At 60.0% G+C, this 23,540-nt stretch overlaps 1 protein-coding gene across 19 annotated transcripts in view; it reads left to right on the top strand.

The window, feature by feature from the left end:
* The window catches only part of DGKZ (diacylglycerol kinase zeta), a 42,301-nt gene extending 18,881 nt beyond the window's left edge, over positions 1-23,420 (top strand). For 3 of the 19 annotated variants that reach the window (XM_067749221.1, XM_067749222.1, XM_067749223.1), the window contains exons 2-31: positions 11,526-11,634; positions 11,929-12,024; positions 12,344-12,421; positions 13,630-13,686; positions 14,086-14,154; positions 15,020-15,091; positions 15,199-15,315; positions 15,415-15,486; positions 15,760-15,855; positions 16,027-16,229; positions 16,333-16,393; positions 16,490-16,603; positions 16,693-16,833; positions 17,284-17,362; positions 17,556-17,611; positions 17,775-17,837; positions 17,938-18,011; positions 18,100-18,211; positions 18,510-18,709; positions 18,861-18,961; positions 19,067-19,146; positions 19,237-19,306; positions 19,443-19,483; positions 20,027-20,166; positions 21,022-21,053; positions 21,319-21,362; positions 21,834-21,954; positions 22,032-22,065; positions 22,306-22,405; positions 22,653-23,420. In XM_067749221.1, the coding sequence (XP_067605322.1) occupies positions 11,526-11,634; positions 11,929-12,024; positions 12,344-12,421; positions 13,630-13,686; positions 14,086-14,154; positions 15,020-15,091; positions 15,199-15,315; positions 15,415-15,486; positions 15,760-15,855; positions 16,027-16,229; positions 16,333-16,393; positions 16,490-16,603; positions 16,693-16,833; positions 17,284-17,362; positions 17,556-17,611; positions 17,775-17,837; positions 17,938-18,011; positions 18,100-18,211; positions 18,510-18,709; positions 18,861-18,961; positions 19,067-19,146; positions 19,237-19,306; positions 19,443-19,483; positions 20,027-20,166; positions 21,022-21,053; positions 21,319-21,362; positions 21,834-21,954; positions 22,032-22,065; positions 22,306-22,405; positions 22,653-22,769 (2,749 nt within the window). In that variant the 3' untranslated portion in view covers positions 22,770-23,420. Of the gene's footprint in view, positions 1-5,373; positions 5,507-7,990; positions 9,708-10,205; positions 11,230-11,525; positions 11,635-11,928; positions 12,025-12,343; positions 12,422-13,629; positions 13,687-14,085; positions 14,155-15,019; positions 15,092-15,198; positions 15,316-15,414; positions 15,487-15,759; positions 15,856-16,026; positions 16,230-16,332; positions 16,394-16,489; positions 16,604-16,692; positions 16,834-17,283; positions 17,363-17,555; positions 17,612-17,774; positions 17,838-17,937; positions 18,012-18,099; positions 18,212-18,509; positions 18,710-18,860; positions 18,962-19,066; positions 19,147-19,236; positions 19,307-19,442; positions 19,484-20,026; positions 20,167-21,021; positions 21,054-21,318; positions 21,363-21,833; positions 21,955-22,031; positions 22,066-22,255; positions 22,406-22,618 lie in introns of those variants that run through there. The other 16 variants (XM_067749225.1, XM_067749227.1, XM_067749229.1 and 13 more) reach the window with 14 other exon arrangements.
* The last annotated feature ends 120 nt before the right edge of the window (positions 23,421-23,540 follow it).

Here is a 23,540-nt window from a genome sequence, read left to right as displayed (position 1 = left end):
AGCTTGCCTGTCTCTCCGCCCCCCTTCCCCAGCTAGCTGACATTTTACTGGGGCGGGGGTGGTTGTGAAAGGGGGCCCCAGCCCACGCAGACACCCCACTGACGCAACCTGTCAGCCACTCGCCCTCCTCTGAAAGGCATCCTTTCGGGTGAGACCTTCCTTCCGGCTCCACAGATATGGGGTTCCTACCAGGAGACAGTGTAAGGAATACTTGGGGCTCCAAGGGGTAAGGGGGAATGCTGCTCCTGGCAGATGCCACTGCTGAAATCCACCCATGGAAGACCCAGGGCCACCCCCCGGAAGCTGTTCTCCCTCTGGGGGGCCTTTTTTTTTTAATACTTAAAAATCTTTTGAAAAGCATTAAGTATTTGCCCTGAGGCAAGTATACAGAATAACGTTAACACCTACCACTTAGCTTGGTCAGATCTTACCATTATGTCATATTTGCCTTAGACAGAGATGGAGGCCTCCTTGTCTCCCTCCCCAGGAGAAACGACAGTCCTGATTTGGGTGTTTACATTCTCGTGCCTGTTTTAAGATTTTTTTTTCCTGTGTATGTATGCATCCACAGTAACACATAGTACTGTTTTGTATGGCTTTGCCCTCGAGTTAAATGGTGTATTGTACGTATTCTGAATTTAGGTTTTTCCCTCCATGTTGTTTCAGAGATTTAACTGTCTTGAAACACGAGCAGTAGTGTGAAGCCATTTTAACTGCCATACACCATTCCTTTTTGTAACTGTTGACGGACATTTAGGTTGTTGGTAGTTTTTTTGCCATTGCAAGTAATCCTTCAGAGACTGCGCTGGGACACGGCTCCTCGTGGGTTCTGTCCACCAGTGCTTGGTTACAGAGCAGTGTATCTTCAGCTTAGATAGTTGTAGCCAAGTTGTGCACTAAAGTGGTTGTCCTAATTTTTAGGCCTCTGGAGTTATTTTTCTGTCTTTAAAGTTTTGGTAAACTGAGGAATGGGTTACCATGAACACTTTCTCTTTCAAGCCCGCAATACCCCATGAGGAAGACAAGGTGGTATTATCCCCATTAATCCGATGAGGAAATTGAGGCCCAGCCAGGGTAAGAGACTCAGCTTGAGGTTGCGTATCCGGTCAGAGGCAGGACACCTCTGGACCTTTGAGTCCAAATCCTCGGAAAGCACCTTTGACCCCTGTGACCTCTCAGGAAGATTGGAGGCACATTTTCTGTCTTCGAGGCAGGAAAAAAAAAAAAAAAAACCCTGTGTGGAGTGCATGAAGCCTGGGAGGCCGAGTGGGGCCCTGGGGGCTGACAGCTGATTCTAAGAAGATCTTCTAGTAGATGGAGGAGGGAGCAACTTGGTCAGAAGAGTCAGAGGGGGAGTTAAATTTTGAATGAGGGATAAGGGGGAATGCTGCTCCTGGCAGATGGGGAATGGGAGCCTGCTGCAGACACAGGAGAAGGCAGCAAGAGGGACCAGTCACAAGAGAAGAGGGACGTGGGGGCCAGCAGGGGCTTCGTAACGCTCCCAGCAAGGTGTTGCGAGACTCAGAGGGAGACATATCGGCATTCCCATCAGGGATGGATTTCACTATGTGCCTCTGAGACACAGGAGCTCAGCCCACACGAGCAACTTGTCCACCCAAGGCTGGCAGGAAGGCCTCCAGAACTGGCCAGCCACTGGGTCACTGCGCTGGCCCACAGCCCTTTGCTCTCAGCGTGATCCTTGAGGCTGAGCCTGGACCATTCACCTTTCCCTCCATTCACTCTTCAAACCACATCCAGCACTTCTAGACCCTGGGGATGCAATTATGAGTAACACATGATCCCAGGGGCGCACGGTCTGGTGGGGGATACCAAGCTGCAAACCAGCACTGATGGCCCAGAACAACCAAGAGAGGGCCTGAGCGTGGGAGCAGCTAGTGCCCGGGAGAGGAGGCTGGGGAGAACTTTCCGGCAGAGCCGATATCTGAGCCAGCTCTGAAAATATGAGAGGAAAAAGATGAAGAAGCAGAAGAAGAGAATGGTGTTCCAGGCAGAGAGACGGTCAGGTGCCACGCACACAGGCAGGAAGAGACCCCTGTGCGTTGCTTGACAGACGCATCTAGAGGTAGAGTGAGGGATTGAGAGCACAGACCCGGAGCAGACTCCTAGGTTGGAATCCCAGCTCTGCCACTTACTAGCTGCGTGATCACAGGCAAGTTGTTTAATCTCTCTGTGCCTCGGTTTTCTGATGTATAAATTGGGGATAATACTACTATTACATTTTATGAATAAAAAAAGTTAGTATTTGTAAAACACTTAGGACGGTGTCTGGCACAGAGTGAGTTATGTATTTGTCAAGTAAAATGTAAAAAGTATGAAAGCGAGATGGGAGAGGAGGCCGAGAAGCCTGTTGACTGCCAGGCCCAGGTCTCTGCATTCTGTTCCCTGACAGTAGAGAGCCATTGAAGGATACGTGGACACTTTAGGATGAATTCTGGTGGCAGTAGGAGGATGGTTCGGAGGGGAGGCTCTAAAGGCATGAGCCATCATTAATTCCACAGACATTTCTCCAAGGCCTACCAGGAGCCAGACCCTGAGACAGGGACTCAGGATACAAGGGGAGAGAGAGTGGGGATGTTTCAGCAAGGAGCTCAGAGCTGGGGTCCTGGCCTGCCCCCCAGCCCACGGCATCTGAGGCAACCGCTCCTCTCCCCTCCTTGCCCACATCTTCACCTGTGACTTCATGTCACCAAACCCTGTTGCCGGGTTTCATAAGGAAAGCCTTGGAGAACGTGGAGTGGGCAGTGGCACCCAGCCCGGAAAGGAGCCTCAGCTGTCACTCTCTGGGTCCTCTGGAGAGGAGGCTGCTGCCATCCCCCTGTGCCCAGCAAAGAGAAGTAGCCTGGGCCTTGTGGTCAGCCCTTGGGTGGGGTACCCGAGGTGGAGGAAGCCCTTCTTCTCCCCTTACGGCTCTGGTCCCTCCCCAACGGAATTCCCTGTTCCTTCCTCCTCAGCCCATCAGCAGTAAACACTGGACTCACTGCCAGGCAACGTGCTGAGCTGCCCAGATGCACTAGATCTGGCCCCTGGCCCCCCAGGAACTTGTCTGGTGGGTGGGAGGAAGGAGGCATATGGATTGGAGAGAATCAGGACTTCCAGGGGTCCCATGGCAGAGGAGCCAGATGGGTGGTGTGGAGTCATCAGTGGGAGTGAGGTACTCTTGGCTGGGGCAGCTGTGAGCAGGTGGGATTTTGATACGAGGTGAGGAAGGAGGCCGGTATTCCAGGCAGAAGGTATGCCATGTGCAAGGACACAGCAGTGAGCTTGGGCTCAGCCAGATTAGGGGGCAGAGAATAAGTTGCCTTGGTTAGCACCAAGGGTTGTATCAAGGCATAGGAAGTTGAGTTAGTGCCACATTGCAGAAGCCACGTTTGCTAGGCTAGAGGATTTAGAATTTATTCTGAATCAGTGGTTCCCAAAGTATGGTCCTGGGGTTGCCCTTGACCCTTTCAGGGGATGGTTGAGGTCAAAACTGTTTTCGTAATAATACTTTCAGAGCTGCCCTAGTTTGTGTCCTTCTCACTGTGTTGATATTTGTACTCATTGTATAAAAGCAACTGTGGGTAAAACTACTGGAGCCTCGGCACCGACAAAGGCAGTGGCCCCAACATAGACTTGTAGCCATTGTATTCTTCACACTCACAACAAGAAAAATGCAGTAAATATATTAATCTTCTAAAGCCTAAATCCTTGAGTACACTTTTTTAAAAGTTCTGTGTGAAGAAATGTGAAATATACATACAGTACTTTTGCTGCAAACCGAACTATGATGGCTGTCTTGAAAAAGCACTTTTGTGACTGAGTTGCGAGCCCTACTCGTCACTTTTTTCTTTTTTTTAAGGAACACCATTTAAACTTGAAAGAACACCTGACGACAGACAGAACTCCTCAGATTTGGATATTTAGCAGACGTTTTCTCAAAAATGAATGAAGTGAGCTTGTCACTTCAAAAACAGTATCAGTATTTGTTGCTATTGATAAAATGTGTTGCTATTGATAAAATTTGAGTGAAAATTACAATTTTGGAAACTTTGTTCCAGTGTGTGGAGATCTGCCTAACTCAGTAAACCAGTATTTTCCAATGACCTATGCTTGATGTTTCAAAATTCAGAATGCAAGACAGACCAGTGAAAAGTTCAGATTCCACGTGGCCACTAACCTTTAAGAAACTACCACTTGTCATATTTGGGTGTAGTAGCAGAGAAGAACACCCAGAATTGCGTGAAAAGGCTATTAAAATGCTCCTTCCTTCTCTAACTGCCAGTGGGACGCAGAATTTTCTTCATGTACTTCAACCGAAACAACATATCACAACAGATTGACTGCAGAGGCAGATGTTAAAATCTAGCTGTCTTCTATTAAGCGAGACATGAGAAATTTGCAAAAATTAAAACATGCCACCCTTCTCACTACTTTTCTGTTTTAGAAGATACAGTTTATTTTTCATAAAAGTATGTTATTTATATTAACAGTTACTGGGTTTATTGTTTTTCAACAAATGAATAAATAGTATTTTAAATATTTCTCAGCTTTAGTTTCTAATATGGTCAGTCTTAATAGCTATAACCCCCATAAACAAAACCGTTTGGGGAGCTTCAATAATTTTTAAGAGTGTAAGGGGGTCCTGGGACCAGGATGTTTGAGAGCTGCCACTCTAGATCCTAGGGGCTAGGAGTGTTAACGGAGGGGTGGCATTCTAGGCAGGATGGGTGTGACATGGGCTGGCTGGCTTCTGGATCTGACAGGCCCCCTTGGCAGGGCTGGGAAACCCAGGATCAGGAGGCTCCGCCCAGCCACTTGTGAGCTGTGGGCAGTCACGGGCCTCCGTGAGCCTCAGCTGCCCTGGGGGTTCAGCTGGGAGCAAAATGCCCCTCGCACAGGGGAGTTACAAGCCTCCTGTCCGGCAGTGCTTGTGGAAAAGTGCTCAGTAAGTCGTGAAACACGCCACAGATGCTTATTTTTGCGGTTATTTTGTCTGAAGCCGGTGCTTAGCTGTCTCAGCTGCTTTCCTCAGATCCCGGAATACCTGTCCAGTGGGTGCGAGAGGGTGTAGGGTGACCTGCCTCTTCTCCCCCCAACCCTCCCGGAGCTGAGGCAGGGGCTGAGCTGTACCGGGGGCCGCGTGGAGGGGAGGCTACTGAGCTGTTGCTCAGCCGGCCTCTGGGGACTTTGGGAAGAGAAGCCAGGAGGCGAGGCTCGTGCGCGAGTGTGTGCCCGCCCACTGCCTCCTGCTTGCACTGCTGGGAGAGGAAGTGCAGTCACTTACCGATCGGGTTATTTTCATAACGGCTGTCTCAGGCGTGGGGGAGGAGGGTGGCGAGGGGGAGGGGCAGGGGAGCAGCCACAGCAGCTCACTCCCCAAACTAGGACTTGCTCAGCCGGAGGCCGGCCCGGAGCTGGAGCGGGAGCCGGGGCTCGCCTGCCCTCCCCCCCCAGGACCCCAGCCCGCTGGCCCACCTCCTGCCTGCCGCCCTGCCTTCCAGATCAGGTCAAAGGGGCTTGCCTCAACCCTTCCTTGCCTTCTGCTTCCTCCCTCCTGGATCTGTCTGGGTGGGCCTGGGGAGGGGTGGATCAGGGCGGGCCCGGGCACCACCATCCCCAGTCGAGGCTCCTGAAGCTGATGGAAAGGGACCGGCAAAGCGTAGGCCAACCGAGCTCCTGTCTGAGCTCCTGTCCCCGAGCCAGGGCAGGACCCTGTTGAGGTAAACATGACTGGCCTGGTCGCCTCCTTTGCCATGCAGCCCTGGCCCACTTCTCCCCGCCGTGCATTCTGGTTTGGTTTGGTTTGGTTTGGGCAGGATCCTTTTAGTGAACAGAGACCTAGGAACCCTGCCTCACCAGCCCCAGGCAGGCCCCCTTTCCAGCCGTCCCCGTCTCCTCCCCTCCGACCTCAGCCTCAGGGCCGTGGGAGCAAAGCAGCCAGAGGTGGCTTCTGAGCAGCAAGACCCTGGGGAAGCAGCTCCAGGCCCCGACGCTGGGGCTGCTGGAAATGGGGCCACACGGCACCCTTCCCAGCCTGCACCGGGGAGAGGGGCGTGAGGGGCCCGTCCGCAGCGTGGAACGGGCACTCTGACTGAATCCCACAGGGCGGCCTGTGTGAGCACCTCTGGAAGCAGAGGGGTCCCCGGGGGCCAGGCCTGGTGCCAGGGGCAGAGGGCGTTCATCACAGCAGGAGCAGACACCCAGGCGGCTCTGGCTGCCAGGCTCTGTTCCTCAGGGGGTGGGGGTGGCCATCCTGGGAGCTCCAGCTTCCCCTTCCGGGTTCCCACCCCCACCGTGGGCAGAGACAGACCCCAGGAGGTGACACTATCCACACGCCCTGGTGTCTGCTATAGGCGTAGGCCCTGCCCTGCCCCTCCTCTCTGCCAGCCGCAGTCAGGTACTTTCTACTGTTATCTCATCCGAACCTCCCTTATGTCAAACCTCCTAAACTAGGTCGTTTCATCCCCATTTTTCAGATAAGAAAATTGAGACTCAGAAAGGTTAGCTGGTCAGCCCAGGAAAGCAATGGCAGATATAGGATGCCAAGGCTCATGGGCTTTTCCACTTGAAGCTAACATAGAGTGTGGGACAGTCTGGCTGGGAGGCCAAGAGTCCTGTGCTTCCTAGCCAGTCGCCGATGAAGCTGAGGCACTCGTGTCCGCTCACCCCCGGCAGCTGCCTTAGCTTGGCCACCTGCAGCCCCACTCGGTGCTGTTCACCGGGGTGCATGGCCAGCCACCACTGTGCGTGTCTCCCTGTAGCATCCTTTGTCCTCCCCAGGCTCCCAGCAGCCAGTTGACGGGGCCCGTGAGTCCTTTCCCACTCTGTTCCCTTCGGGTGTGACAGGATTACCCCAGGTCCCCCACTGGGAGGCTGAGGGGCAGCCATTCGTGCTCTGCTGTTGGTGTTAGAGCCCTGTGGGGCGTCCTCCGGTGACCTTTACACGTACCATGTGGTATGTGGAAGGTGACAGAGCGTGAGGTGACAAGAAGCTGCCACTCGGAGCTGTGCTGTGGGGAGAAGCTCCACGCCCAAGCAGGGGAAAGGCTGGGACAGGCCTGAGACCAGGCTGGGCTTCTGAGCAGACCCAGGAAAAGCCTCAGCAGAGATAGGAAGTCAGGAGTCAGGCCACTGCTGACCAGAGGACAGAGGTTTCTAGGGAGACGGGAGGAACAGGAAGCATGGGGCCTGGGGGGAGCGTAGAGGAGTGGGTGCCTTAGAGGAGAGCTTGTCATAAGGCGTCAGGTCAGCCAGCTGACTGCCTCCTTGGACCAACAAGGAGACTGAGGCCCGTGAGGGAGGGGCTTTGCACGTGGCCACACAAGGCCAGGCTGGCCTAGCCTGCCCCGCCCCGCTCGCAGTGACTGCACCGTCAGGCCCCTGAGGAGACCCCGGGGCAGTGTGTGGGCTCGAACGCGGTAGGGGAGCACCTGTAAGTCGCCCCCGTGTCATGAGGCGGATGTGCGGGCAACCTCGTCCTGCCGGCGCCTCTTGTCGTGGGTCTGGGGCAGTAGGCAGGGTCCAGCCCTCACTGCCACCCAGAGAGCAGCTGCCGCACCGCACCCCACCCCCAGTGACTGTGGCCTTTTGTTTTCTGGGTGACACTCGCATCAGGCGGTGTGCTCGGCTGACTAATCTCCTCCGGGCTGGGCAGCTGTCACAGGGCGGCCTGACCAGGCGGGCAGGGAAAGCTGACACCCTGGGGCAGTGCTGGCAAGCCAGTGCCCTGGGGCAGTGGGCAGCTGGGCCTTTAGGCTCCTCTTCCTGGGTGCAGAGCAGACCCTGCGTCAGGCAGCCCTGGGTTCAGGTCCCAGTCCTGCCGCTGACCAGCCGAGGGATCTTGGAGCACGTTACTGCACCCCTTCAAGCCTGTTTCCTCATCTCTGTAATGGAGCCATCGATCCTGCCTCAGGAGGTGGTGGTAGTGAGGACCAAACGAGGTGATAAACGAACGCATTTCGCCCAGGGCCCGTCGCATAGTAGGTGATGGGTAAATGGGACCGCTACTGTCCTTGTTATGGCTCCCTTCCCTCCCCCGCATCCCACCTTAGTCCCAGCTCGTGGCCCAGCAGGGAAGTCCCTGCTCTCTGCCACGTCTCTGGGGCGCGGGCTTTGGGGTTCAGGTAGAGGCAGGTTCCAGCAGCGGCTCCACACAGACTAGTTGTGCACTTTGGGCAAGTTACCTCCGCAGTCTCCCATGAGGAACGGGGCATGATACAGTATCTATTCTTTAGGGTGATGTGTTTGTTTATTTAAATTTTATTTATTTATTTATTTTTGGCTGCCTCGGGTCTTCGTTGCCCGGCTTTCTCTAGTTGCAGCGAGCAGGGGCTGCTCTTCACTGCGGTGTGCGGGCTTCTCATTGCGGTGGCTTCTCTTGTTGCGGAGCACGGGCTCTAGGCGCGCAGGTTTCAGTAGTTGTGGCTTGCGGGCTACAGAGCTCAGGCTCAGTAGCTGTGGCGCATGGGCTTAGTTGCTCCGTGGCATGTGGGATCTTCCCGGACCGGGGCTCGACCCCGTGTCCCCTGCATTGGCAGGCGGTTTTTTGTTTTTTGCTTCCTCTAGTTCCGGCAAGCAGGGGCCACTCTTCATCGCGGTGTGCGAGCCTCTCACTGTCGCGGCCTCTCTTGTTGCAGAGCACAGGCTCCAGATGCGCAGGCTCAGTACTTGTGGTTCATGGGCCTAGTTGCTCCGCGGCATGTGGGATCCTCCCAGACCAGGGCTCAAACCCGTGTCCCCTGCATAGGCAGGTGGATTCTTAACCACTACGCCACCAGGGATGTCCCTAGGGTGCTGTGGTTTATAAAATGGTACACATGTTTGCAGAGGGCTTAGAACCGTGCCTGTTACAGGTGGGTGCTCAGTAAACGTAAGCCATGATGGCATTGACTTTAGGAGGAAGCCAAGAGCTCTCCTGCCTTTCTCCCTGTCACCTGCAGAGGCTGGCAGACTGTAAGAGGCAGAGACCCGGAGCTGGGCAGACCCGAGCACTGCTTCCCCAGGCATGGGTGCCTCCGTGTCAGTACCTCCACAGCCATCCAGGGCCCTGCCTGACACTGCCTGCCCGGACCCACAGGGCAGTAGCAAATCAAGGGTGGGGGTGTTGGATGGGAGGAGTAGGCGCTGGACATGCAGCCCAGCCCCGATTCCTCAGACGCATCATCTTCCACCTTTTGTCCAGGGCTCCCACTCTCTCTCAGAGGCCCTCAGCTAGCAGAAATATCTCTCCTGTCAGCCCCAGGCTGGTGTCCCATGGCCGTGACTCAGACCTCCCTGTGGCTGCCAGGGCCCAGGAGAGTACTTGATGGCAGGACACAGGTGTCCCTGGGAATTCTGGAGGCGTTGCCCCCCTGAAGCATACCAGGCTTCCTGTCCCTCCCGCACTGTTAGGGGGAGGTGAGGGCGCAGGTCCTCCCAGCCGCCTGTGCGGAAGGGGCGGCAGGGGGTAGGTGAGCTGGCAGAGGAAGCGGAGCCTGTGTTCAGACCAGGTCAAGGGAGGATGGGTGAGCAAGGGTGGTCGCCAAGGCTCCTGCAGGAGGAGCTCTGGGTAGCTTAGTGTCTGGAATTCTCAGCATTTGGGCTTCGAGCATTGGCCTCCAGGTCAAGGTGCAGTTCATGGGCTTCCTCAGCAGCAGAGCTGGAAGGGTTTTCTGACATCATCCAGCATTTTCACACATGGAATGTCCTTACTGTGCCTCTTCAGAAAGGTAAGACCAGAAAAGTTCTTACTGTCGGCCCCTCAGAGCAAGAGCACACACACACCCAGAGGCAGAGGCACTGTCTCGGCTCTCGTGGCTTCCCACACAAAGTCCCCCTGGTGGCTTCTCTCCCTGTGCAGCTGCCTCTCCAGTTTTCGGGGGGCCTTCAATCCCCAAGGCAGACGTCAGATCCTCTCCATTTCTAGTGCCACTGTCAGCCTGACTGCAAGTCAGGGGGTCGTATCAGGACTGAATTTCTCTTCAGGGAGCCTCGTTTTCTTACCATGGCTTGGTTGGTGCCATGTTCCGGGAGGGGACACCTAAGCCTAACGTGCCCTGTGTTGGTGGCAGAACAAAGGCCTAAGGAGAGGAAAAGCCTTGCCCTCAGCCCCTCAGCCTGTCTAGGTCAGCTCCAGGCTTCCACCTTCCTTTTTCTTTTCTTTTCCATCAGCTTCAGGCAAGGGACTTGAAGCCCTTTGGGCTAGAGCTTGGTGGATCATGGTGCCTGGACAGGGGATCCCAGATGGGGAGCTGGCAGCCCCTCCTACCCAGCACTCCTGGGGCCGCACAGGGAACAGTGATGAGTGCAGGCTCCCTGCTGGATCCTCTGGCACCCCCAGGCACCCCGTTTATGGAGCTCAGAGGCCACAGACGCCCCCCCAATGCCTCCCAAGTGTCCCTTCTCTGCTCAAAGGGCAGCGGCTGTGACGGGGCTCCCGGGCACAGGGTACGCCGTGGCCTGGCCCAGCTCCTCATGCCCCCGGTCTCCACCCGACAGCCACCCGCCTGCCCCTGCCATGGAGACCTTCTTTAGGAGACACTTCCAGCGGAAGGCGCCAGGCCCTGGAGAGGGGCAGAGGCGGCCCGGCGGCGTGGGGCTGCCCACAGGCAAGGCCCGGCGCCGCTCGCCTGCAGGGCAGGCCTCCTCCTCGCTGGTCCAGCGGCGCCGCTCCAGCGCACAGCTCCAGGGCTGCCTCCTGGGCTGTGGGGTGGGGGCCCCGCGCTCCAGCCGCCGGCGCTCCAGCACCGCGCCCCCCGCCTGCAACCCCCGCTTCACCGTGGATGAGGTGCCTGCCCTGCAGCCTGCCACTGTTGGGACCCTGCGTCTGGGCGCACCCCTGCTCTTGGCCGGGCTCTTGGGCATGGATGAGGAGGAGGGGGTCCAGGAGGAGGATGTGACAGTTGCGTCGTTGGCGGCCACCCAGCCAGGCACCAAGAGACCGGGGCCATCCCCGCATCGGGGAGCCCTGCCCGTGCTGCCCATTCCCCGCTGGCGCCGGCGCCAGGCCTCCTCCCACCTGCTGCCCGCTGACGTGGTGAAAGACCGCGCCCTCTGGGGCCTGCACGGTTACTACCGGCCCCTCAGCCCGCAGCGGCCCTCAGGCCAGCACCTCAGCTTGGGGGGCCGAAGAGCCTCGGGCACTGCAGCTGGCCCCAGGATGCCTGCCTGCGTGCGCCCGCTGTCCCGCAGACGCCAGGTAGCCCTGCGGCGCAAGTCAGCCGGACCCCAGACCTGGAGTGCCCTGCTTGCGTAGGTATAGCTGCAGCCAGCAGGGCGAGTGGCCTCCGGGGGCTGGCTTGAGGGCCCCCGGCTCGGGAAGAGCTCTGAGCCATGCTCGGAAGCCAAGCAGGACTCTCAGGAGGGCCTAGTCTCCTCGGGGATCCTCTCAGAGTCTTGGGCTGCCTTAGGGCATCCTCTGCCCTCCCTACCGCCATCCCTGTCTTGACCCGGTGTTGAGGTCACGGTGAGGGCAGAGATCCTAGGTGAGGGGAAGGAAGCAGAGTCGCCGAGTGCTCAGCTAGCCTCAGCTATCTCCTTTTCTGTAGGAAAGCCATCACCAAGTCAGGCCTCCAGCACCTGGCACCCCCTCCTCCAGCTCCCGGGGCCCCGCGCAGTGAGCCTGAGCGGCAGATCCGGAGCACTGTGGACTGGAGCGTGAGTGGCCGGGAGCTGCAAGGGGCAAATGAGGACCAGTCCCCGCCGGGCTCAGGGCCACGGAGCAGTCGGGTTGAGGGTACTGTGGGCAGCTGCGAGAAGAGCCCGTGGGCCTGTGGGGTCAGGGCAGACCTGGCATGGCCACGTTTGAGCCAAGCCTTAAAGCCAAGGGACAGTGGGGAAAACAGGATGGAGCAAAGTAGATTGTGGCAGCTGGAGCAGGTTTGTATTGGGAGAGGGAGGGTTGGTCGGGCAGGGCAGGGGTGCACTAAGCGTGCTCATCCTGTGGTCTAGGAGTCAGCGACGTATGGGGAGCACATCTGGTTTGAGACCAACGTGTCCGGGGACTTCTGCTATGTTGGAGAGCAGTACTGTGTAGCCAAGATGCTGGTGAGTGAGCTCTGTGCAGCACACTGCCCCCTGGTGGTGGAGCCAGGTCTAGAAGCCTGTAGGCCGATTCCTGTGGGCCTGACAGGCTGCTGCCCTTCCAGGGGAAGGCGGAAACAAGGCTCTCACCTAAGCACCCCTGCGGTGGGCTGCCCGAGGATGGTGAGAGGAATGGGGCTGTGTCCTGATGCCAGGGCTGGGGCTTCCCGGTGCACACAGTGGGCAGCTGTGCTGGGGCAGGTGCGAGGAGTTCTCTGCCTGCCCTGGGGCAGCATCCCGGGTGGAGTTACCTGGTGCCTCAGGGGCCCTCTCTTTCCTGCAGCAGAAATCAGTGTCCCGGAGGAAGTGTGCAGCGTGCAAGATTGTGGTGCACACCCCCTGCATTGAACAGCTAGAGAAGGTGAGTGTGGTTGCTCAGGCTCTCCGGCCCCTCCCCTTTGGGTGCTAAAGCCCTCCCAGTGCACACACGTGTGTATCTGTACACGCATTTTCATGTTACACAAACATCACCTGCCGGGGGTACCCCAGTGTGCGTAGTGGTGAAGAGCCAAGGACCCTGGAGCTGAGGTGCCTGCATTTGCATCCTGGCTCCTCCTCTATTTGTTACTGTGACTCCACTGCCCAGAACAAGCCTGGCACAGAGTGAGGCTTGTAGACTATTACTCAACCAGATGAAGTAATGAATGATGACCAAGACACCATTTTATCAGTTCCCAAACTAACACTTAGAAGGGGCCATGCCTTGCTGAAGCTGTGCAACTCAGCTGTGTCAGGGCCAGTCCTGTGCGGCCCTGAAGCCTGGCTCAGTCCCCTCCACGCTGCCACTGTAAAGACCTTTCCCCAAGGACCACTGTCCACAGTGTGTCTGCAGCTGGGGGCACGTCTGGGCCGTGTGCTTCCAGGGAGGGAGGTGGAAGGAATGCTGGGCGGGTGGGTCCAGGCAGAGGGTGGGAGGGCTGCCATGGCCCATCAGTGCTCCCCAGGCAGCAGAAACCCAGACCAGCATAAGAGAAATCCCGTAGGACTAGCAATGGCATGAACAAGGCTAACATGGACTGCTTCCCCGACCCCCCAACTCGTAGTGTGAGGTTTCCCTACAATTCTGCTAAGGCTGAAGCAGGGACAGTTAGGAGAAGAGAAACCAGTGTAGCCCCAGGCACTATAGACCCATCACACCACCCCCTAAGGTGAAAATCAAACCAGGATTTCACAAATGAGCTAACCATCTCCAGGGACCAGTCAGCAAGCGAGGACTGGGCTGCCGGCATGTGCCTGAGTCGGGAGTGCTGGAGGGTGAGGAAAGGTGGAGGAGGGGTAAGCCTTGGTGCTGTTCTAGTGGGGGAGACGGATACAGAGCTTGCTGTCTCCCGCATCCCAGAACACTGGGCAGAGGAAGGAAAGATTCCTTCTGGCTAGTGGAGAGGAGCGGGGATGTAGGAGGGCTTCTGAGAAGAGGTGTCTCACGTTCTCAGGGCTCCCAGGATAATTGGGGGCTATCCCTACCTTGCAAGGATGCCTCTGAGTGACGCCTTCCTGAAGGGGGTGGCCATATGCCTGACCCCACGAAGGGAGGTTCTGATGTTTTGGTGATCATTTCATGTTTCACAGATAAATTTCCGCTGCAAGCCATCCTTCCGTGAATCAGGCTCCAGGAACGTCCGTGAGGTAAGTGCCCAGGGTAGTTAGGGCCCCAGGTTTCCTGAGTGGACCTCTCTGCAGTGTCTTCAGAGTGTCACCAGGGGCTCAGCTCCTTCTAGGCGGCTCTGGGGCCCAGGGAGGTACAGGGCTGAGGCTCTGAGGGTCTCAAAGGGGAAGGCCCGGTTGGCCCTGCCTGCAGATGGGGTAGGGCACTGCCTACCTCTTGTGCCTCCCAGTTCTCTCTGTACTTCCTCTGAGCCCTGACCTCTGGGCCACGGGGAGAAGTCTTCAGCCCCTTCTCACACACAGGACTGCAGAGAGCGTCCTGCAGCCCCTGCCCCTCACTGTTGATATATTGAGGGGCACAGGCCACGTTCAAAGCTTCCACCCCTCACTTACTCCGGTGACGCTTCTCTCCTCCGCCAGCCAACCTTTGTGCGGCACCACTGGGTACACAGGCGACGCCAGGATGGCAAGTGTCGGCACTGTGGGAAGGTGAGGCCCTGCCCAAGGAAGTTGGCCAGCCTGCTGCCCACTGGCCCCAGGCCCTACGGCCCCTGAGCCTCGTGTGGCCCGTCCATCACTGACCGTGGTCAGGGCTCACTCTCAGCCTGGCTGCAGTGCCCAGCCAGTTCCAGAGCAGCCAGGTCCCTGGGCAGAGCAGGAGGGCAGGGAGGAAAGCCTTCTAGAGCAGCGTCTCTGGGCTGCTCTGAAGTCGCGAGTGAGCCCTTTGAGAAGCATATAGACTTTTTCCCTCATTAACTCAGCCGATGCATGTTTAGGGCCTGCTGGGTGGCAAGCACCGAGCTGGGTAGCGGGTCCCTGTCCTCCTAGAGGAGGATGTGGCTCCCAGACAGGCTGCAGGGGGCTTCCTGAGCACAGTCCACAGTGGTTGTGGTTTCGTTGACTTATTTATTGTCTGCTTCTTGTCTGCTCCCTCAGTAAGTTCAGGCTCTGAGAGGTCCCTCTTTCCTCCGTCCACTCAGTATCCAGCAGTGTGGGGCACACAGCAGGCCCGCGAGGAACGTGTGTGGAATGAGCAGGAATGAATGTGATCGGTACCATAAAGAACTTTCAGAGTGCACTGGCGGGCCTGGCGGGCCTGGGTCAGGAAGGAGGGATTGGAATCAGGCAGGAGTTAGCTGTGGACCCCTTTGCAGCAGATCACGCAATTAACTAAAGAGAGTTGTGGGCACCTGGCTCAGCCTCCCTCCCTACCCTAGGGACTCATTTTACAGTTCTTTTATTTTTAAAAAACGTGCTCCATTGCCCTGGGTGGAGAAAGGGTGGCACCGGAAGGGGGCTGGGTCTGCTGCTCCAGGCTGGGTCCCGGCTGCCCTCATCACCCTGTGCGCCCTAGGGCTTCCAGCAGAAGTTCACCTTCCACAGCAAGGAGATCGTGGCCATCAGCTGCTCCTGGTGCAAGCAAGCCGTGAGTGCTGCTCGCCCTACCTGCGGGCTGGCCCCCGGGCTGCGCTGGGTTGGGGGTCCCGGGTCTCAGCTGGGTCTGGCTCAGCCACGCCAACCAACCCCCTCTAGTACCACAGCAAGGTGTCCTGCTTCATGCTGCAGCAGATCGAGGAGCCGTGCTCCCTGGGGGTCCACGCCGCCGTGGTCATCCCACCCACCTGGATCCTCCGTGCCCGCAGGCCCCAGGTGAGTCCTGCCCGCACCCTTGACCCCCGCAGACACCTAGGGTCTGCCAGCCACCTGGGCCCACCCACCTTGTCACCAACATCCTTGCTTCCCTTGCAGAATACCCTCAAGGCAAGCAAGAAGAAAAAGAGGGCATCCTTCAAGAGGAAATCTAGCAAGAAAGGGCCTGAGGTTAGACCTGGGACCAGGTGGGCAGCTGGAGGGGGGGAACAGGAGAGAGGGGCCTGTTTGGGGGGATGCTGAGCCCCCTGGGCTGATGCTGCCAGCTCGGCCACCAGTGGGTCAGTTTGGGCTCTGCGGCCCTGAGGAAGGTGAGAGGTCAGATCCGAGGTGCCTCTCTATGGCCAGGCCCACTGTGAGGTGTGACCCGGTGTGATCACAAGGGAACGGGGGCGGGGTCTGCCAAGACAGGAAAGAGCCTTATGGGCTCTCTGTGTCTCCAAGGAGGGCCGCTGGAGACCCTTCATCATCAGGCCCACCCCGTCCCCCCTCATGAAGCCCCTGCTGGTGTTCGTGAACCCCAAGAGTGGGGGCAACCAGGTACCCACAGCCTGCCCTCTCCACCGAGCACCTTGGGGGAGGGATGGGGTCAAGCTCACGGCCCTCCCCGCAGCAGCTGTTCCCAGGTTCTGTTGCAGCTTCTGCCCCATTCCTCTTTCCCAGGGACGCTGAGAAAATCCAATTCTGTCTCCACCCTTCGCCCCTGCCTAGGCCTTGTTCCCACAGTTCCCACCCTTCTCCCCACGCATCTCCTCACCTCAGCCCGCCACCCCTGACTGCCTCCCCCCGCCCCCCGCCGCCCCGTCCCTGTCGGCTCCTGGTCTCCCACAGGGCGCCAAGATCATCCAGTCCTTCCTCTGGTACCTCAATCCGCGGCAAGTCTTTGACCTGAGCCAGGGAGGGCCCAAGGAGGCGTAAGCACTTGCCAGGGCTCTCGTGGGGATGGTGGCAGGGGCTCGCCTGGCGCTCGGGGTACAGCACGCGGACCCTGACCCCATTCCTGTCTTCTGACCCCAGGCTGGAGATGTACCGCCGGGTGCACAACCTGCGGATCCTGGCCTGTGGGGGCGATGGCACGGTGAGCGCTCCTGCCCCTCCCGGCCCGGCCCGGCCCGGCCCGGCCCGGCCCTGGCCTCACACTCTGACCTGGCCTCTCGTGCTCTGCCCGCTGCAGGTCGGCTGGATCCTCTCCACCCTGGACCAGCTGCGCTTAAAACCACCGCCACCTGTCGCCATCCTGCCCCTGGGCACCGGCAACGACTTGGCCCGCACCCTCAACTGGGGTGGGGTGAGTGCCCACAGGGCAGGGAGCTGGGGAAGGCGGGGCAGCAGGGAAGGCCCAGACCCTGGAGGGGCTCAGTTCCTGCGTCCCCCCAGGGCTACACCGATGAGCCCGTGTCCAAGATCCTCTCCCACGTAGAGGAGGGCAACGTGGTGCAGCTGGACCGCTGGGACCTCCGTGCTGAGCCCAACCCCGAGGCGGGGCCTGAGGAGCGAGATGAGGGGGCCACCGACCGGGTGGGTCGGCCGGGGCAGGGCCGGGGGTGTCTGGGATCCTGGGACCCAGGGTGACTCTTGGTGTCTCCAGACCTCGACCTCTTCACAGGAGGAGGGAGTAACGGTACTCACCTCACGAGGTAGCTGTCACTCAGCCACTCAGCACATGTTTACTGAGAACTTGCTACTGCCGGGCACCGTCTGTTCTCAGCAGCGAGCAAAACCAAGTCCCGGCTCTCGTGGGGCTCCTGCAGAACACGGCCCGTCGGGGGGAGGGCTATGGGAAGAGGGGGCCAGCAGGGCACGGGGTGCCCTTGTGCGCGGGGCACTTAGCCCGGGAGCTCAGACGGCAGGGCCGAGGCCGGTGGGCTGGGGGCAGAGCTGTCTGGTGGACGTGACTGTGTGGGAAAGGGCTGAAAACGCGGGGGCTGAGCCGGCCAGCCCTCATGCCCGTCCCTGGCCTTTCTCCAGCTGCCGCTGGATGTCTTCAACAACTACTTCAGCCTGGGCTTTGATGCCCACGTCACCCTGGAGTTTCACGAGTCTCGAGGTTGGCAGACTTTTGCTGAGGAGGCCTGGGGAGGCTGGGGAGGGAGGGATACAGGAGGGGGTCCCCGAGAGGACCAGATCTTGCCCTTCCCAGTAAAAGGCATTCATTCTCAACCCTCCCTCTTGACCCCAGCCTGGGAAGCCCCAGCAGGCTCAGAACAACTGACTGTCCCCTATTTCTTGTCACCACCCAGAGGCCAACCCAGAGAAATTCAACAGCCGCTTTCGGAATAAGATGTTCTACGCCGGGGTGAGTCTGGGGTCTGCCAGCTATGCCCCACCATTCCCATGCCCACCTGTTCTACCGCCTGTGCCCCCTGCCCACCTGTGTCTCCTAGGCCGCAGGACCCCTGCGTGGCAGCGGTGAAGGCAATTACCTGTCACCAGATGGTGACGCCCTCTGTCTCCCACAGACAGCCTTCTCCGACTTCCTGATGGGCAGCTCCAAGGACTTGGCCAAGCACATCCGCGTGGTGGTGAGTGGGCCATGCTGGCAGGCAGGGTGGGCGGGCCCAGTGGAAGGGAGACCACCTGGGTACATATACCCTCTACACCCTCCACCGTTCCCGCCTCCAGTGTGACGGGACTGACCTGACCCCCAAGATTCAGGACCTGAAACCCCAGTGCATTGTTTTCCTGAACATCCCCAGGTGAGGAGGGAAGGGCTCTGTGTGGGCCCTGCTGCCTCTGTCCTGCACGCCTGTCCTCTGAAGCCCATTGTGGTGCCCTCCCCTCCAGGTACTGTGCGGGCACCATGCCCTGGGGCCACCCTGGGGAGCACCATGACTTTGAGCCCCAGCGGCATGATGATGGCTACCTCGAGGTTATTGGCTTTACCATGACATCCCTGGTGAGTGAGCCAGCACGGGGACCATCTAGAGCCCCGGCCCTGCTTTGCCCCGGCCCTGTCCCCACAGTGCCCCGGAGCCTGGCCCCGAGATGGAAGTGGGGGGCAGTCACCAAACTTCCTTCATTGGCCAGGACAGGAGAGCTGACCCTCACCTCCTTCTCTGGCTGGGGTCTCACCCTCCGTCTGCTCTCCATGGGGCGGGGGGTCACTCTCACTTTGGCCAGAGCATCCCTGGGAAAAGCAGAGCTTGAGGTCCTGCCACCCCCTGGCCCCTGGCCTGAGCCTCTCGCGCCCACAGGCAGCACTGCAGGTGGGCGGGCACGGCGAGCGGCTGACACAGTGCCGAGAGGTGCTGCTCACCACGTCTAAGGCCATCCCAGTGCAGGTGGATGGTGAGCCCTGCAAGCTCGCAGCCTCATGCATCCGCATCTCCCTGCGCAACCAGGCCACCATGGTGCAGAAGGCCAAGCGGCGGAGCGCCGCCCCCCTGCACAGCGAGTATGCCCCTCCCCAGCCTCGGTTTTCCCATCTGGAAAGGAGGCTCACAGTCCCCCGAGGCAGCTGGGTGGGGCACGTGGCTCGGTGCCTGGCGGGGACGGGAAGCCCAGGAGAGCCCTGGCCGAGTGCTGTGTGGTCGCCCCGCCCGCAGCCAGCAGCCAGTGCCGGAGCAGCTGCGGATCCAGGTGAGCAGGGTCAGCATGCACGACTACGAGGCCTTGCACTATGACAAGGAGCAGCTCAAAGAGGCCTGTGAGTGGCGAACGGGGCTGGGGGCGCCGAGGAGCGCCGGGTCCCCTGAGGGCAGGGCGGTGGGGGGCAGCGCAGCCAGCTGCTGACAGCCGCTCTGTCCTCCAGCCGTGCCGTTGGGCACCGTGGTGGTCCCGGGAGACAGCGACCTGGAGCTGTGCCGCGCCCACATCGAGAGGCTCAGGCAGGTGAGGAGCAGGTCTGGGGCCTGCCTGGGCTGCCCCCTCCTGCCCCGGGTTCTGGTCACCCCCAGCCCCGGCCTCTGCTTCTCTCGACAGGAGCCCGAAGGTGCTGGAGCCAAGTCTCCGACGTGCCAGAAACTCTCCCCCAAGTGGTGCTTCCTGGATGGTGAGTGGCCCCGAAGGGCCAGCTCAGGGTGGTCCCGGGCCGTGTCCTGCCCCCTCCCTTGGGGGTCCTAGGTGGGGCGGCAGAAGACCTAGGCCTGGACAAGGGCCCCCTTCCTCAGCCACGTCTCTCCCCACAGCCACCACTGCTAGCCGCTTCTACAGAATCGACAGGGCCCAGGTGAGCACTCGCCGTCCTGCTCCGTCCGCCGCCGGCTCCGGGGCCCCAGTGTCCCCTGTCCTGCTAGGCCACCCTCCACAGCTGGGCACAGCCGTCCTTGCGTCCCATAGTGTCCGCGGTTGGGCCGTGCACAGGGATGGTGCTTACGGGAGAAGGGAGCCCGTGTGCCCGGACAGGGCTCGCTGGGTTGGGGTGGGGTGGGGGCGGCCCTCACGGCACAGCTGTCATCCATCCAGACACGGAAGGAAAGGCACTTCTGGCCAGAGGCCTGGTCACCTGGGTAAACGCTTAGCAGTAGAAAGGGGCTGGCCAGCTGGGGGGCCCGCTGTGTGGAGGTCAGGGTATGGGCTTGGGTGGCAGGAGAGGAGAGGAGAATGGGGGAGGGGACAGGGGACTGGCAGGGCCACTGGCCCGCCTGCCTCCTGTCAGCATTCCTGCTCACAGCAGAGGCTTCTCCAGGTCTCCTGGCCTGGAAGCCCCTTCACCACCACCCCGGCCACCCTGCAGGGCCCTGACTCTCGGCCCTGACCTCCCCACCCGCAGGAACACCTCAACTACGTGACCGAGATCGCACAGGATGAGATTTATATCCTGGACCCTGAGCTGCTGGGGGCGTCTGCCCGACCCGACCTCCCAACCCCCTCTTCCCCTCTCCCCACCTCGCCCTGCTCACCCAGGCCCCGGTGAGTCCCAGGCCTCAGCCAGTGCCCTGGCTGTAAATCCCACCCGTAAGGCAGCGGCTCCTCAAGCCCTGTCTTCGCCCCAGCCACTTCCCTGAGTGTCAGACGCACGTCCAGCTGCCTGCGGTCCCCACTGGCCCCTCCCCACTGACCCACAGGCAGCAAACTGAACCCAGCCTGCCAGCCCTCCACCCCACCATCTGCCCGCTGCGTCTGAGCACACCACGGAGCCCCTGGCCTCCTGCTCTCTCCCCCAAGCCTGGAACCTTCTTCCCCAGCACCCACCCTGCAGTCAATGTGCCCTCCCCCTGTACCTGGTCACTTCATCCCACGCAGCCTGAGCCTGGTGGTCTCTGACCCCACCAGCGCCCTCCCTGCTCCATCACCACAGTCCAGCCGCACTCGCCTCTGGGTTCTTTAAGGCACAAGTTTGCCCACCTCTGGACTTCTCCTTGCCTCCCCGATCTTCACAGAGCTGCCCCTCCATTCATCTCTCAGCTTGGGTGTTTCCTCCTCAGGGTCTCCCAGGAGCCCCACCTGAAGTTGCTGTTCAATCACACTACCCTGTCTCCTATTCTTTGTAGCACTTCCTGCTGTTTCAAAATACCTTATTTATTTGTTTACTTGTTTGTCTCTCTGACTAGAATGTAAGCTCCCTGAGAGCAAGTTCTCCACCCGCCATGTTCACTGCTGTGTTGCCAGTGCCCAGAACATCTCTTGACACATAGGAGGCACTCAATAAACTGTTGAAAGGACAGAGGGCGCCCCGGGTTGGGGCTGGGGAGGGCAACAGGCTGGGCCCGTGCTGTAGCCATGTCACCTGTAGCCCTGCCACATCTCATCCTGCTCTGTTTGCAGGTCACTGCCGGGGGATGCTGCACCCCCTACAGGTGAGGCCTCTCCCTGCAGGGCCCCTGTTTCCTCCCTGGTCCTAAGACCAAGGTTCGGTGGGGTGGTGGGGTCGGGTGGGGTGGAGCCCATACGCAGCCTCACAAGAACACAGCTACGTCACAGTCACCGTGAGCCCACAGCCCTTGGCATACGTGCCCCAACAGGCCCCCTTCTCTGCACAATAGTACCTCAGACGTGTGTTCACACACCGACACATGCCTAGGCGTCCAGCGCCAGAGAGTAACAGGCAGGTGTTCTGTGCAGGTGAAGAGCTGATCGAGGCTGCCAAGAGGAACGATTTCTGTAAGGTACTAGTGCCAGGCTCGGGCTTCTTCCCCTTGGCAGCCCCCTCAGGCCCTGGGGAGTGGGGCCTCTGGGCTGGGCCAAGAGCTGATCTGTTGAGGTGCGGTCATCTGTCGTCGCCTGGGCCTCTGTGGGGCCTCCGTGTGGTGGTTCCAGTCAGCCATGCCCCCCATCCCTGTCCAGCCCACAATCGGTGTCCCCGCATAGGGGCTTCCTAGCTCATTCTGCCTGTCCCTGGTGCTCAGACAGGATCGAGCCTTAGAGGAACCGCAGGCTCCAAGGCTCGGTCGTCAGTGCTCCCAGGGTGTCCAGGGGCACCTGGGGTGAGAGAAGCCCATCGTGTCTCCCCTGCGCTCCAGAAAGACCCCCAGAGGCCCCTAGGGAGCCTGGGGCCTGTGTGAGTTGGGGGGCGTTTCTGTGGCTGGAAGCAGGGTGGCCCTGAGGAGCCCCAGCCCTGCTCTGCCTCCTGCCCCCAGCTCCAGGAGCTGCACCGAGCCGGGGGTGACCTCATGCACCGGGACGAGCGGGGCCGCACGCTCCTGCACCACGCTGTCAGCACTGGCAGCAAGGAGGTGGTCCGCTACCTGCTGGACCATGGTGAGCTGTGCCACTGGGGCCCCTGGGAGGAGGGAGAGGCTGCCAGGCCTCTCTGACTTCCCCCCCCCCTTCTCCAGCCCCCACAGAGATCCTTGATGCTGTGGAGGAAAAGTGAGTATGCGGGCAGTGCAGGACCCCAGTTACCCTGGAAACTGTCCCGTCTTTATCTAGCCCCTCCCATTTGGTCCTGTCAGAGCCCATAAACCCTTCCTGGTCACATCTGTCATCCTCTGGGCCACCCCCCCCCCCTTGCCCCAGGACCCTGAACTTCCTGCCCTTTCTGATGGCCTTTGGGAGACAGGAGGGCTCAGAGGACTGGATGGGGTCCACAGCCAGCCCCTGTTCCCCCAGCGGGGAGACCTGTCTGCACCAGGCCGCAGCCCTGGGCCAGCGTACCATCTGCCACTACATCGTGGAGGCCGGGGCCTCTCTCATGAAGACAGACCAGCAGGTGAGCAGACTAGCAGGGCAGGCAGGGGATCCACGCAAGCAAACCTCTCCCAAACTCCAGCCCGGGGAGAGGGGGGTCTGGGGGAGGGCCGCCTCCGGGGATCCAAAGCTGTCCTTCAGCCAGCACAGTCCAGACCCCGAGAACCTGAGCCAGCAGGAGTTGGCTGCTCCCGAGGGAAGAGCCCCCGTCTTCTAAGCCTGCTGGGGCCAACAGATCCCTGAGGTGATGGCAGCCCCCCCTCATCCAGGGCGACACTCCCCGGCAGCGGGCTGAGAGGGCTCAGGACACGGAACTGGCCGCGTACCTGGAGAACCGGCAGCACTACCAGATGATCCAGCGGGAGGACCAGGAGACGGCTGTGTGAGGCCGCTGCGCAGCAGGGCGACGGGCCACCAGAGGACCAGCCCCTCCTCGCCCACCTCACTGCCACATTCCAGGCGGAGGGCCACAGAGGGACCCGGGACCCAGGACCCAGGGAAGGAGCCCTGTGCTGCTCCCTGTGGAGCTGCCCAGACCTAGGGCTGGACTCTGAGGAGCTGGGGGCCAGGGGCTGGGGTGGGGTCTCACCCGGCCCCCTGAGGCCACAGCCTAACCCAGAGGCTCACAGGGGACCAGGAGACTGGACTGGGCTGGGCAGACCATTGGGGGGGCTGGGGGGGCCCTCACCACAGCCCGGAGGGCAGAGGGCCTTGAGGCCCTGTGAGGGAGCCCCAGGAAGACGCTTCCTAAGCCTCCGGGTCCTTGAGGACCCTCACTCTGAGGCTCCTGGGAGCTTGGGCCCCTCTCCAGCCCTGACACCACCCCCCCACCCCCGCCCCCAGGGCTTCTTCCCGAATACACGGAGCCTGCTGCATCTGCCTGCCCGCTGCCCTGCTTAGCACCTACCCGGTGACCCTCCTCCCAAACCCAGTCATTTCACCTCCGACTGTGTGGCCTGGGGGGTGGGGGTGGGGGCTTTCACGGTGACATGTTTACAGCTGGGTGTGACTCAGTAAAGTGGATTTTTTTTCCTTTCCGCTTTTCTTTTTTTGTGGGGGAGGTCTTCCAGAAGCGGTGGGATCTGCTGGGCTATCCTCCGGGTGGGGGACTGGACACCGTCGACCCAGACCCAGACTCATTTCGAGGGATCCTGGCT

The sequence above is a fragment of the Pseudorca crassidens genome, chromosome 9 (genome assembly GCF_039906515.1).
Source record: "Pseudorca crassidens isolate mPseCra1 chromosome 9, mPseCra1.hap1, whole genome shotgun sequence".
Classification (NCBI taxonomy): Eukaryota; Metazoa; Chordata; class Mammalia; order Artiodactyla; family Delphinidae; genus Pseudorca; species Pseudorca crassidens.
This window is presented reverse-complemented; position numbering and strand designations above follow the sequence as displayed.